Below are 13,213 nucleotides of genomic sequence, written 5' to 3' on the forward strand. Positions count from 1 at the left end.
TTCTAGAAAAAAAACCCGATCTAAATCCGTTAAGTTGTTCTCTCGTTCGCTAGCTAACCAGATGCAAGATATGCCCTGAGGTTCTGCGCCGCCGCCCCACCACCATATATCTCCCCCGCCCCCGAACCTCAACCTTCCCAACCCCCAAATGCATCTCTCTCAGATTCACATATATAAATCGTTAACCGGAAGTGAACTGTGATACTTAGCACGATGAGAGAAGTCGCAAAATCAACCCGGAATGTTCAAGCAAATTCTAGAAAAAAAAACCCAATCTAAATCCGTTAAGTATTTCTCTTGTGAAAAGCAGACAGACAGACAGACATTGGATTTTATATACAGGTATACAGAGAATAGCTGTCCCCCGACAGCTCTGTCCGCATAGTAGTGAAACAGGACAAACTTTAAAAGTAAATTAAAAAAATATATTAAAAAACGTAATAATTTGGATTCAGAAGAATTTATATTGATAGCTTTTGTATCCGAGGACTTCTTGATATACCATATTTTTGGTTTTGGCAAGGTATCTTTGGCCAAGCGGAAGGTCGGTGCGCTCTAACGTCAAACGTTACCACTGTATCTGATTGTGTTCAGTTCTGACAGGAAAGTGTCCCCCGCGTGGGAAGAAGAGCACATGGCCGTGATATCTCTGCCAATGAGCAAGTACCTTCTTAAGCACACGTAGCTCTGATCTCTCTCAAAAACATCAAACATTACTCCTCAACAATCTTTAGATGATAATGTCTGCTGAACAAACAGGTATTGCTAGCTAAGCGGAGGCAAGGTGCACTCCAACACATGGCGACAGGTAGAGTGATTTGAATGCAGGCTGACGCATCAGTGAGGAGGGCCTCGTCCGGCTCCCTACTCCTGAGGTCCCGCCTCTCCCTCCCCTCGGCCCATCACTCGGATTCTTGCAAAAAAATCGGTGCCACAACCAAACTATGATACTTAGCACAATGAGAGAAGACACAAAATCAAATGGAACGTTCAAGCAAATTATAGAAGAAAAAAAACCAGATCTAAATCTGTTAAGTAGTTCTCTCGTGAAAAGTGGACAGACAGACAGATGTTGGATTTTATATAGAGAGATGTAAATCCTTGCTTCTACCTATTATCATAAGTAAAAACTGATCTTGTAAGTCACCTTAGTTGAAGGTGTCAGCCAAATATCCAGTCATAATAATACGAGGAATTTTCAAAAATTTTCCACACTTAAATATTTTCATTGGAAACAGCAAAAGTGGGAGGAGTGGTGATTGCTCGTATCTGAGAATGTCATGCAATTGGGAAAACTGCATCGCAAAGGAAGGTAACTATGTAGAAAAGTGATGTCATTTGTTTTTGAAATTCTTAATAAATAAGAGCTTAAAAAAAAAAAAAAAAAAAAAAAAAGCGAAACTTTTTGAACGTCCCTCATAATAAACCTACAATGATAGACAGCACCAACAATCTAGGAGATGCGCATACACCTCAGCTACTCATGGCCACACGCTCAAATACATACGCAATGAGCTAAGTGGGTCACGTAATACTACTATTTAGGAAACCAAGCTGATGATCAATTGAAATTATCCAATTGTGCAATTAAGACATTTTAACAAAGGCCGTTCATAATAATTTCAATGTGAACGGAGCGAGTCACTTGATCTGTCTGAACAGAAATGGTAAAAAGCCTGAATCAGCCTAAACTGCTCTAATTTGAAGGGCGTAATTGAAGAGTTTTGGAATTTCTGGACTGACCCCTACATATGGCTGCCAACCGTCCTCATTTTCCACGCACCATAGACAGTCCAGGGGGAATTTATAAAATTTTCAAAATGTCCGGAATTTTGGCTTCTAAAATTTGAAAATCTCCATATCCTTATATTATTATATATAGTATTATTATTATTATTATTATATAGAGAAAAGCCAAGCAAAATGACACCTTTTATTGGCTAACTAAAAAGATTACAATATGCAAGCTTTCGAGGCAACCAAGGCCTGAGTTGCCTCGAAAACTTGCATATTGTAATCTTTTTAGTTAGCCAATAAAAAGCGTCATTTTGCTTGGCTTTTCTCTAAATTCATAATGGCTAACACGGTACACCACCCTAGTACTATTATTATTATATATTATATATAAATATTATATTATTATTGGTAAAAAAATTTAAAGCCGTACACCAATCGGCATTTTGCGGAAGGAATTCAGAGTCCAGCTCAGGGCGGCGAAGGAGCAGTACAGGAGAAAGCTGGAGCAGAAGTTGCAGAATAACAGCATGAAGGCAGTGTGGGATGGGATGAAGATCATCACTGGCTGCAGCTCAATGCAAGGTGCCACCATCGAGAGAGACGTGAAGAGAACAAACCAGATGAACAACTTCTTTAACAGGTTTGACCATCCTAACCCACTCTCACCTCGGAGTACTACACCTTCCACCCATCCTTCTGCTGATACCAGCATAGGAGAGAGTTTCCCCCCACCCACAATTACAGCAACCCAGGTGAGCAGAGAGCTGAGAAGAATTTGTGGCAGCAAAGCAGCAGGTCCAGATGGAGTATCGCCACGACTGCTGAAGGTCTGTGCGCTGGAGCTGGGGAGTCCTCTACAGCGCATCTTCAACCTGAGCCTGGAACAGGGGAGAGTCCCGAGGCTTTGGAAAACATCTTGTATCACCCCAGTCTCAAAGGTATCACGCCCTAGTGAGCTGAACGACTTCCAGTCTGTCGCTCTGAAGTCACATGTGATGAAGACCATGGAGCGGCTGCTACTTCACCACCTGAGGCCACAGGTACGCCACGCCCTCGACCCTCTGCAGTTCGCATACCAGGAGAAGGTGGGAGCAGAGGATGCCATCATCTACATGCTACACTGATTCCTCTCCCACTTGGACAGAGGCAGTGGTGCAGTAAGAATTATGTTCCTGGCCTTCTCTAGTGCCTTCAACACCATCCAACCTCTGCTCCTTAGGGACAAGCTGATAGAGATGGGAATAGATTCATACCTGGTGGCATGGATCATGGACTATCTTACAGACAGACCTCAGTATGTGCGTCTCGGGAACTGCAGGTCTGACATTGTGGTCAGCAACACAGGAGCGCCACAGGGGACTGTACTTTCTCTGGTCCTGTTCAGCCTATATACATCGGACTTCCAATACAACTCGGAGTCCTGCCACGTGCAAAACTTCGCTGACGACACTGCTATCGTAGGCTGCATCAGGAGGAGTACAGGAACCTCATCAAGGACTTTGTTAAATGGTGCGACTCAAACCACCTAAACCTGAACACCAGCAAAACCAAGCAGCTGGTGGTGGATTTTAGTAGGCCCAGGCCCCTCATGGACCCCGTGATCATCAGAGGTGACTGTGTGCAGAGGGTGCAGACCTATAAATACCTGGGAGTGCAGCTGGATGATAAGCTGGACTGGACTGCCAATACTGATGCTCTGTACAAGAGAGGACAGAGCCGACTATACTTCCTTAGAAGACTGGCATCCTTCAACATCTGCAATAAGATGCTGCAGATGTTCTATCAGACGGTTGTGGTGAGCGCCCTCTTCTACGTGGTGGTGTGCTGGGGAGGCAGCATAAAGAAGAAGGACGCCTCACTCCTGGATAAACTGGTGAGGAAAGCAAGCTCTATTGTAGGCATGGAGCTGGACAGTTTGACATCTGTGGCAGAGCAATGGGCACTGAGCAGACTCCTGTCAATCATGGAGAATCCACTGCATCCACTGAACAGGATCATCTCCAGACAGAGGAGCAGCTTCAGCCACAGACTGCTGTCACCGTCCTGCTCCACTGACAGACTGAAGTGATCGCTCCTCCCCCAAACTATGCGACTCTTCATTTCCACCCGGGGGGGGTAAACGTTAACATTATTCAAAGTTAATGTCTGTTTTTACCTGCATTGTTATCATTCTTTAATTTAATATTGTTTTTTGTATCAGTATGCTGCTGCTGGAGTATGGGAATTTCCCCTTGGGATTAATAAAGTATCTATCTATCTATCTTGTGCACACACTTTTTTCTTCAGAATCTTCACTTCCATTCTGGTAGTAAGTAAACAGCGCAGATATTGATGAGAACAGTCGATGTCTACCCAACGTGGCTTTTTCACTTTCATCTTTATCTTTTGGGCCAGTAGACAGTTCATTATAAATGTTGTTCCATTCCTTAATTATATGTAATCCTAACTCACCGGAACTAAGTGAATTTATTCAAAATCGAAATGACAATTTCACGTTTTCTATGCGAGATCTTATTTTTGACTCTTCTTTCAGCAGCTCAGTTAAACAAGAAATTTCATATATCCAGGTATAGTCCGTCGTACTTAAGTGCAAGTAAGTACTGCTTTGTAATATTTTAATAGAACATATTGTTATTACCACTTGTTCCAAAATGGATTTATAACTGTAAATGAATAAGTCAACTACTAAAATTTCAGTTAATAAAAAAAAAAAAAAAAAAAACATTTATTCTGTCATATAAATGCAATATCTTTTTAGTTATCAGTTGATCAAGTAATAAGTCACTTCCTCAAGTAATTTAATTATATTTTCATAATTCAGGAATACCCATTATGCGGAAAAGAAAGTGCAAGTTCAAGACTACTTGAACAACAAATCTCTGATTTTGCAAAAAGGCAGAACAATGAAGGGGCTGTTGCTCCCAAGATTCAATTTCAGTATCCATCCCGCTATATCCTAACTACAGGGTCACGGGGGTCTGCTGGAGCCAATCCCAGCCAACACAGGGCACAAGGCAGGAAACAAACACCGGGCAGGGTACACACACACCAAGCAGACACAATTAGGGACAATTTGGGATCACCAATGCACCTAACCTGCAGGTCTTTGGACTGTGGGAGGAAACCAGAGCACCCGGAGGAAACCCACGCAGACACGGGGAGAACATGCAAACTCCACGCAGGGAGGACCCGGGAAGCGAACCCAGGCCTCCTTATTGCGAGGCAGCAGCGCTACCACTGCCACCGTGCCGCCCCAATTTCAGTATCATTTTATGTAAAGATTTCTATTCATATTTATCCAAGCACCCAGATTTACTGAGAAAAGCAGCTTCAGTGGAAAAATCTAAAAGAATGTAGTCAAATGCAAAAAAATAAATAAATTGAAAAGGGTAACATTATTTTTATTTTACTAGAAGTGAACTTACCATGTGCATCATTTTTAAAGCTATCCAAACAAGAATGAAAGGAATGAAGTTAAGAGGCTTGACATATTCAAGATATTTAATTGGTTATTAGTTTGCCAGGGACTGTGATTGTGACCATCATATCATAATTATAGTGATAAAATGTTACTAAAGGTTTATATAATTTTAAAAAGCCATAAGACAGTGTAAAGGTGTATTATGGTATCATAGGGAAAGGCGTCTTTCAAAAGTCCTCATTTTCAGAGAAAGAGAGCGGCAGCCCTGCCTCTACACACAGAAACTGGCAGCAACTGATTGCTTAAATAAGTCAGCTGTCCATTTAAAAACACCCTCAGAAGTTCGGAACCACTACAATGACAGACACGGAGTCCAGCCAATTAGTAGTCGCGGAGCGCCTTACTCGAGCCCTGATTGGCCGAAGTGTCTGACATAGGCGGGTACTTCCAACAACCAGGAAAACAACACGTTTAAAAGACATTTCGCGTTAAATACTCACTCGGGGTGGAAGTTTGGGAGGGGGCAAAAAAAAAAAAAATAAAATAAAAGTTTTCCACCTAGAAACCCACACACCATGGCAGAGCGTCCCACACCGTACCTGCGCTGAAGCCTTTAAAGCTACGTCCTGTAGCTCTGTGGAACATTTCAGCTCCGTCAGTCATGGTCCCGTACTGCCGTGTCTCTGTTTTTCCTTCTTTGTTTCTTTCTGTTCAGTTTGTGGTTCGTCTTCGGACGCCACTCGGTGTTTTTATATAAATCCCTTCGCTAAACGTGCGCTGCCCAGTGACCCCCGTGCCGCCTAATCGAGTCGCAGCCGCTGGTTCACTGACTTGCGGTTACGCGCCTTCCCAGCTATGCGCGTGCGCGCCAAACTTGCTCACATGCCCGTGTCTCGCGAGTCGCCACTTGGCGCCCTTTTAGAGAGGGAGGGACGTGGAAGACGCAGGTAATCTCAGAGCGTCGAAGGTTTGTTAAAATTTATTTCATGACACATTCGGCTATAAAATAGTGAAGTTTCTATTTGAGAACTTTGGATGAGAAGAGCGCTGCAGAAGTTCATATAAATTGACTGAAATATGACGGCAATTTAAAAGTAATATACACACGTTGGCGTCTCGTAAATGTCCCGCCTGTTGAAGTGATTCAGATTATTCATTTAGTTTAATGAATTTAACGGGCTCATTAAAGTATGCATTAATACGTCTTTCCGGCACAAGACATTAACCATCCCTGGCAGGAATGGTCAGGAGTGAGGCACCCAGGGCCAGTTAACCTGATGATCCAACCTCTTAATGCATGGGCACGCTGGGCAGTTGCCCCGGGGCCCCATGCTAATCTATGTATGTTGTGACTTGCTGTCAATAAATAAATAAATACTATACTAAACTATAAATATTTGATATTGTGTTACAAGTGGACATTGGCATTCGCCTCTGATTTAGTATCACAGTCACCTCTGCAACCTCACGTGATCTCACGCACTACATAACGCAAAAGCGAATATGTTAACATCACTTCAATTCATTTGACAGTTAATAGCAATGTTTTCTAATGTTTAAACACTGATTTTGTTGGAAGTACCAATGCAAGATATAAATGTTTAATTTTATCAACCATTTACATTTTTATTCCTGTGAGTGGTTGTGTAGGGAGGGGCCAAGGGAGCCATTGGGAACCACTGGGGGAAAAAAGTTCAGACTCCACCTGGAGACTGGCTGGTGTTGAAGCAGATTAGGCAGCACAGGCACCCCCGGCGCCAAAGAAGGCACTCAGAGACTCAGGACAGGCAGCAGAATCAGACTTCATTGTACGGCGCACATACAGACTTAATTCAGATGACTTGAGCCCCAAGTGATTTTTATTGCAGTTCTTATCAAAAAGTTTACCTCACTCTGTGGTGATTTTGTGGAAAAGGCAACATTATCTATCTATCTATCTATCTATCTATCTATCTATCTATGTATCTATCTGTCTGTCTATCTATGTATTTATCTATCTATAATATAGTGCCTTTCACATCTATCTATCTATCTATCTATCTATCTATCTATCTATCTATCTATAATATAGTGCCTTTCACATCTATCTATCTATCTATCTATCTATCTATCTATCTATCTATCTATCTATCTATCTATCTATAATATAGTGCCTTTCACATCTATCTATCTATCTATCTATCTATCTATCTATCTATCTATCTATCTATCTATCTATCTATCTATAATATAGTGCCTTTCACATCTATCTATCTATCTATCTATAATATAGTGCCTTTCACATCTATCTATCTATAATATAGTGCCTTTAACATCTATCTATCTATCTATCTATCTATCTATCTATCTATCTATCTATCTATCTGTCTGTCTATCTATGTATTTATCTATCTATAATATAGTGCCTTTCACATCTATCTATCTATCTATAATATAGTGCCTTTCACATCTATCTATCTATCTATAATATAGTGCCTTTCACATCATCTATCTATCTATCTATCTATCTACAGTTAGGTCCATAAATATTTGGACAGAGACAACTTTTTTCTCATTTTGGTTCTGTACATTACCACAATGAATTTGAAATGAAACAACTCCGATGCAGTTGAAGTGCAGACTTTCAGCTTTAATTCAGTGGAGTGAACAAAACGATGTGAGGCAACTAAAGCATTTTTTGAACACAATCCCTTCATTCCAGGGCCTCAAAAGTAATTGGACAATTGACTCAAAGGCTATTTCATGGGCTGGTCTGGTCAAGTCCGTCGTTATGTCCTTATCAGTTAAGCAGATAAAAGGCCTGGAGTTGATTTGAGGTGTGGTGCTTGCATGTGGAAGATTTTGCTGTGAACAGACAACATGCGGTCAAAGGAGCTCTCCATGCAGGTGAAAGAAGCCATCCTTAAGCTGCGAAAACAGAAAAAACCCATCCGAGAAATTGCTACAATATTACGAGTGGCAAAATCTACAGTTTGGTCCATCCTGAGAAAGAAAGCAAGCACTGGTGAACTCAGCAATGCAAAAAGACCTGGACATCCACGGAAGACAACAGTGGTGGATGATCACAGAATCATTTCCATGGTGAAGAGAAACCCCATCAGAACAGCCAACCAAGTGAAGAACACTCTCCAGGGGGTAGGCGTATCGATATCCAAGTCTACCATAAAGAGAAGACTGCATGAAAGTAAATCCAGAGGGTGCACTACAAGGTGCGAGCCACTCAAGCCTCAAGAATAGAAAGGCGAGATTGGACTTTGCTAAAGAACATCTAAAAAATGCCAGCACAGTTCTGGAAAAACATTCTTTGGACAGATGAAACCAAGATCAACCTCTACCAGAATGATGGCAAGAAAAAAGTATGGAGAAGGCGTGGAACAGCTCATTATCCAAAGCATAGCACATCATCTGTAAAACACGGTGGAGGGAGGTAGTGTGATGGCTGCCAGTGGCACTGGGACACTCGTGTTTATTGATGATGTGACACAGGACAGAAGCAGCCAAATGAATTCTGAGGTGTTCAGAGACATACTGTCTGCTCAAGTCCAGCTAAATGCAGCAGTCAAATTGATTCAGGATACAGATGGACAATGACCCAAAACATACAGCCAAAGCAACCCAGCAGTTTATTAAAGCAAAGAAGTGGAAAATTCTTGAATGGCCAAGTCAGTCACCTGATCTTAACCCAATTGAGCAGGCATTTCACTTGTTGAAGACTAAACTTCAGACAGAAAGGCCCACAAACAAACAGCAACTGAAAGCCGCTGCAGTAAAGGCCTGGCAGAGCATTAAAAAGGAGCAAACCCAACATCTGGTGACGTCCAGGAGTTCAAGACTTCAGGCAGTCATTGCCAGCAAAGGGTTTTCAACCAAGTATTAGAAATGAACATTTGATTTCCAGTTATTTAATTTGTCCAATTACTTTTGAGCCCCTGAAATGAAGGGATTGTGTTCAAAAAATGCTTTAGTTGCCTCACATTTTTATGCAATCGTTTTGTTCACCCCACTGAATTAAAGCTGAAAGTCTGCACTTCAACTGCATCGGAGTTGTTTCATTTAAAATTCATTGTGGTAATGTACAGAACCAAAATGAGAAAAAAGTTGTCTCTGTCCAAATATTTATGCACCTAACTGTATCTATCTATCTATCTATCTATCTATCTATCTATCTATCTATCTATCTATCTATCTATCTATCTATCTTTTTTAATGTTCATTCCACTACATGGTCTCTGGTGGCAGCCTAACGTGGTTCGATCCCCCTGTCCCCCCTCATTCATTGGTCAAGAGTCCTCTCTTCAGTTCAGAATCTGCTGTGCGTGGATTTTTCTCAACACTTTAATTAATGATAATTTAGCGAAAATTGCATGTGTTTTGCATGATGTAAGCAAACGACTGGATAACTGACATGTGGATTAAGCGTAATGTGAGATTTTCTTTCCCATAGATGTTTTTAAACTCTTGCTGTTGTACAGAATTGATAACCTTTACATCATAAACAATTTTTATCTCCTCTCTACATGGAAACACAAGATTAATTTTTTTTCACGGGCATCACTACAAACTACATGGGGTAAACAACATAAGTATTATTTTTTGGCGAAGTAATCCTTTAAAAACAACCATTTACAGTATTTAATGCCGCAAACATGACAAAAAAATAGAAAGAAACTAAAGAGAGGTGATTTCACGGTTTCAGAGTTTGATATATTTGCATCAATTTGTCATCTTGATTTTCTATACAGTTGTGCCCTTCACAGAGGAGGCAATCACAGGGGCTTTGGAAACCAAGCAAGTGTACAATGCAAGGTAAAATACACGATTGCCTAATACACGAAACCTACAAGGAAACAATCTTAGAAGTGCCTGCACAATTATTTATCAGACAATTTTATCAAAAACCAATTACAGTTCACCAGTGTGTGAAGATAAATATCACAGCAGCCTTTTGACTGGTACAGTATTTATGATGGCCTATTTGCCATTTGAGATGCTATATCCAATAATATTACCGGAGAAAGCCCTAAATCAATTTACCAGCATTGTTTGATGCAGTGCAGATTGAAACATATTGTTTTAGAGTCCTACACTATTACTTGGATCTTTGTGGAGAAAACAAGACTATGATATACTAGTATCAATGTAATCAATTCATGAGCAGAACAAATATAAATGAATCCATGTAACAACAGCAGCCCATTCACTCTGTCAGTCTGCAGGCTTTCTCCAAGCCTGGGTCGATTGAGCCCCTCGGTGTCGTAGCTTTTCTCTCAAACCCAAGAGTTATGTCTGAAGTTTGAACTGTTGACTCTACGCTTGCCCTGTGTCAGTGTGTATGTACAGGTCAGTGGACCAATCCAGGGTTGGTTTCTGTGTTGTCCCCTAGGCTATTAGAATAATTTCCTGCCAAGGCTTGTTAATTGCATTCAGTATATTTGAGGCAAAGAAGGGAAACAAAGAATATTAATAAATTAGCGTTTATTAACAGAAGTAGACAATTTCAAGGAAATGCTCAAGACAGCAAAAACAGGCAAAAGGAGTTGTCTTAAAGGAGCTCTCACAGCCAACAAGTTCCAGTGTGCTATCCAGTAAACAGAATCCAAAAGACAGAAGCAAGAAGTCAGCAATACTGTAACAGGAGATTCCAAACAGCAATACAGTAATCCCTCGCTATATCACACTTCGACTTTCGTGGCTTCACTCTATCACAGATTTTATATGTAAGCATATCTAAATATATAACGCGGATTTTTTGCTGCTTCGCGGGATTCTGCGGACAATGGGTCTTTTTACTTCTGGTACATGCTTCCTCAGTTGGTTTGCCCAGTTGATTTCATACAAGGGACGCTATTGGCGGATGGCTGAGAAGCTACCCAATCAGAGCACGCAGTTAAGTTCCTGTGTGCTGATTGGCTCAGCGACGGAGCACAGAATTCAGTTCCGCTGCGTTAACTAGGAAGTCTCATCTCGCTCATTCAGCATCAACGTGCTCCTGCTACTGCTTCAGGGGCCGTGCCCAAGCGCCAACAGAAGATGCTAACGATTTCCTGAAAAGTTAAAAGTATTGGATTTGTTGAAGGAAGGGAACAGCTACACTGCTGCAGGACGCCATTACGGAATCAATGAGTCCACGATTCTTTTTTATTTAAAAAGGAGGAAAAGAATATAAGATCTATGGCTGCAGTGTCCTTTAACCAGGGCGCAAAACGAGTTATAAGTGGATGTAATAAGGCGGTAGTCCGGATGGAATCTGCTTTAGGGATTTGGATTGAAGACCAACGGCGGTGCTGCACAGTCACCTGAAGAGGCTCCTTTAGAAGAGCTGTAACGCTCTCCTTTGTTGTGCAGTAAAATTAAACTCATCGTTATCGGACAAGTTGCCGTGTCATTGTTGGTGAGTAACATAATTAATTTTCTACGTACAGTACTTATTACGTGTACATAGTTTAGTATCACTGTACACACATTTTACTGCATACAGTTTTTCTTGCATTGTACTTATTTATTGCTGGTGGCCTGTCTGTCGTAATGGCTGTAACATATGTGATATCGGAGACGCTCGATATCTTTAAAATAATATTTAGGTTTTACTGTATATAAACTGTGTTTACATACATAATTTCAACGAATCTTACCTAATATCTAAGAGAATACAAAGGGTTTATGCTGTACAATTGTGCGGGAAATGTTTATAATAGTGTGGGAGAGTTTATAAGGGCTTAAAATATATAAAAATAACCATATGAACATATGGTTTTTACTTCGCGGATTTTCACCTTTCACGGAGGGTTCTGGAACGCAACCCCTGCGATCGAGGAGGGATTACTGTACTAGCAAAGAAATGCCGAGATCTACTGGGTGGGTCCCTCGCAGTGGTGTAGCCAGCTTGCTGAAGGCCCCTGTGCAGCACCCTGAGGGGCGCCCCCCCCCCCCCCCCCCCCCCCCCCCCCCAAGTCTAGTATAACTGTTAGTAATTTATTCGCCTCTAGATCCTAGGGGCTGGCTGGGCCGTGGTGCCCAGGACCGCGTCACTATCAGATCACACGCTGGTGACAAACAAACCTCGCTCTCCAAGTGGAATTTGTAATAACTCTTTTAATCGTTTTATAAAACTTTATTGCAGCTGCTGTAAGTTAGCAAAAATAAAGTAAATTGTGGGAATGAAATGTGGGGGGTGTGGGTAGTAGTAGTAGTCATACTTAAATATATGTAAGATGCGGACCCGCTTACTTTTCCGAGACAACTTTGTGAAGGAAGAGGATTAAAATGTAATGTAAGCTAGAAAGTAGAAACTGTTCTGTGCTATAAAATGAAGCCATTTCAATTTGTAACAAATTAAAACGACAACACCGGCTGACAGGATGCCACTGCACTATCGACCCGTTTTACACAAGTTCTGAGAAAATGGACATCATAACGTCCTCACAGGTGGCGCAGTGGTAGTGCTGCTGCTTTGCAGTAAGGAGACTGTGGAAGATTGTGGGTTCGCTTCCCGGTTCCTCCCTGTGTGGATAGCGCTTTGAGTACTGAGAAAAGCGCTATATAAATGTAATGAATTATTATTATTATAAAGTGAGGTGTCAATGGTTCCAAGAAATTTGCCTTGTCGGTAGGAGATTGCTTGGTCATATGTATTGCTTGTTTGTCTTTAGTAGCTTCTCCATTCTTAACAGTTTTATCAGACAGCACCTGATCTGAAGCCGTTGTATCGTTACTTTCAGACTCAGCAGTTGCAACCATTTCACTCACTGCACTGTCTGCATGACCTGCTTGTGGCCGTTATGACGATTCACCAGCATCAGCATTCTCAGTTACCACCGCCGGCCCTAGGTAGAAATCTTGGTAAGCTTAGCATGTTTCAATTCCTGTTGCAGGCGCGCCTTACATTTAGCAGAGCCACTCTTATAATGTTGGCCGGATCTGCTGCTATTGGCCGGCATGGCGTCGTCTGTTGAGAGTATAAAAAGCGTCAAATTGTTCAAATATTCTGTGTTTGCCGACAAACAGGGACCATAACTTAACAACAGAATGGCTAGGATTTACCGTGTACGAGTTTGA

General features: G+C 41.5%; 1 protein-coding gene across 1 annotated transcript in view; it reads right to left on the minus strand.

The window, feature by feature from the left end:
- Window positions 1-6,023, minus strand: part of cpped1 (calcineurin-like phosphoesterase domain containing 1) — a 145,721-nt gene extending 139,698 nt beyond the window's left edge. The window contains exon 1 of the mRNA XM_028814111.2: window positions 5,758-6,023. Coding sequence (XP_028669944.1) covers window positions 5,758-5,821 — 64 coding nt within the window. The 5' untranslated portion in view covers window positions 5,822-6,023. The remainder of the gene's footprint in view (window positions 1-5,757) is intronic.
- Between the last annotated feature and the right edge of the window lie 7,190 nt (window positions 6,024-13,213).

Source organism: Erpetoichthys calabaricus, chromosome 11 (genome assembly GCF_900747795.2).
Source record: "Erpetoichthys calabaricus chromosome 11, fErpCal1.3, whole genome shotgun sequence".
Lineage (NCBI taxonomy): Eukaryota > Metazoa > Chordata > Cladistia > Polypteriformes > Polypteridae > Erpetoichthys > Erpetoichthys calabaricus.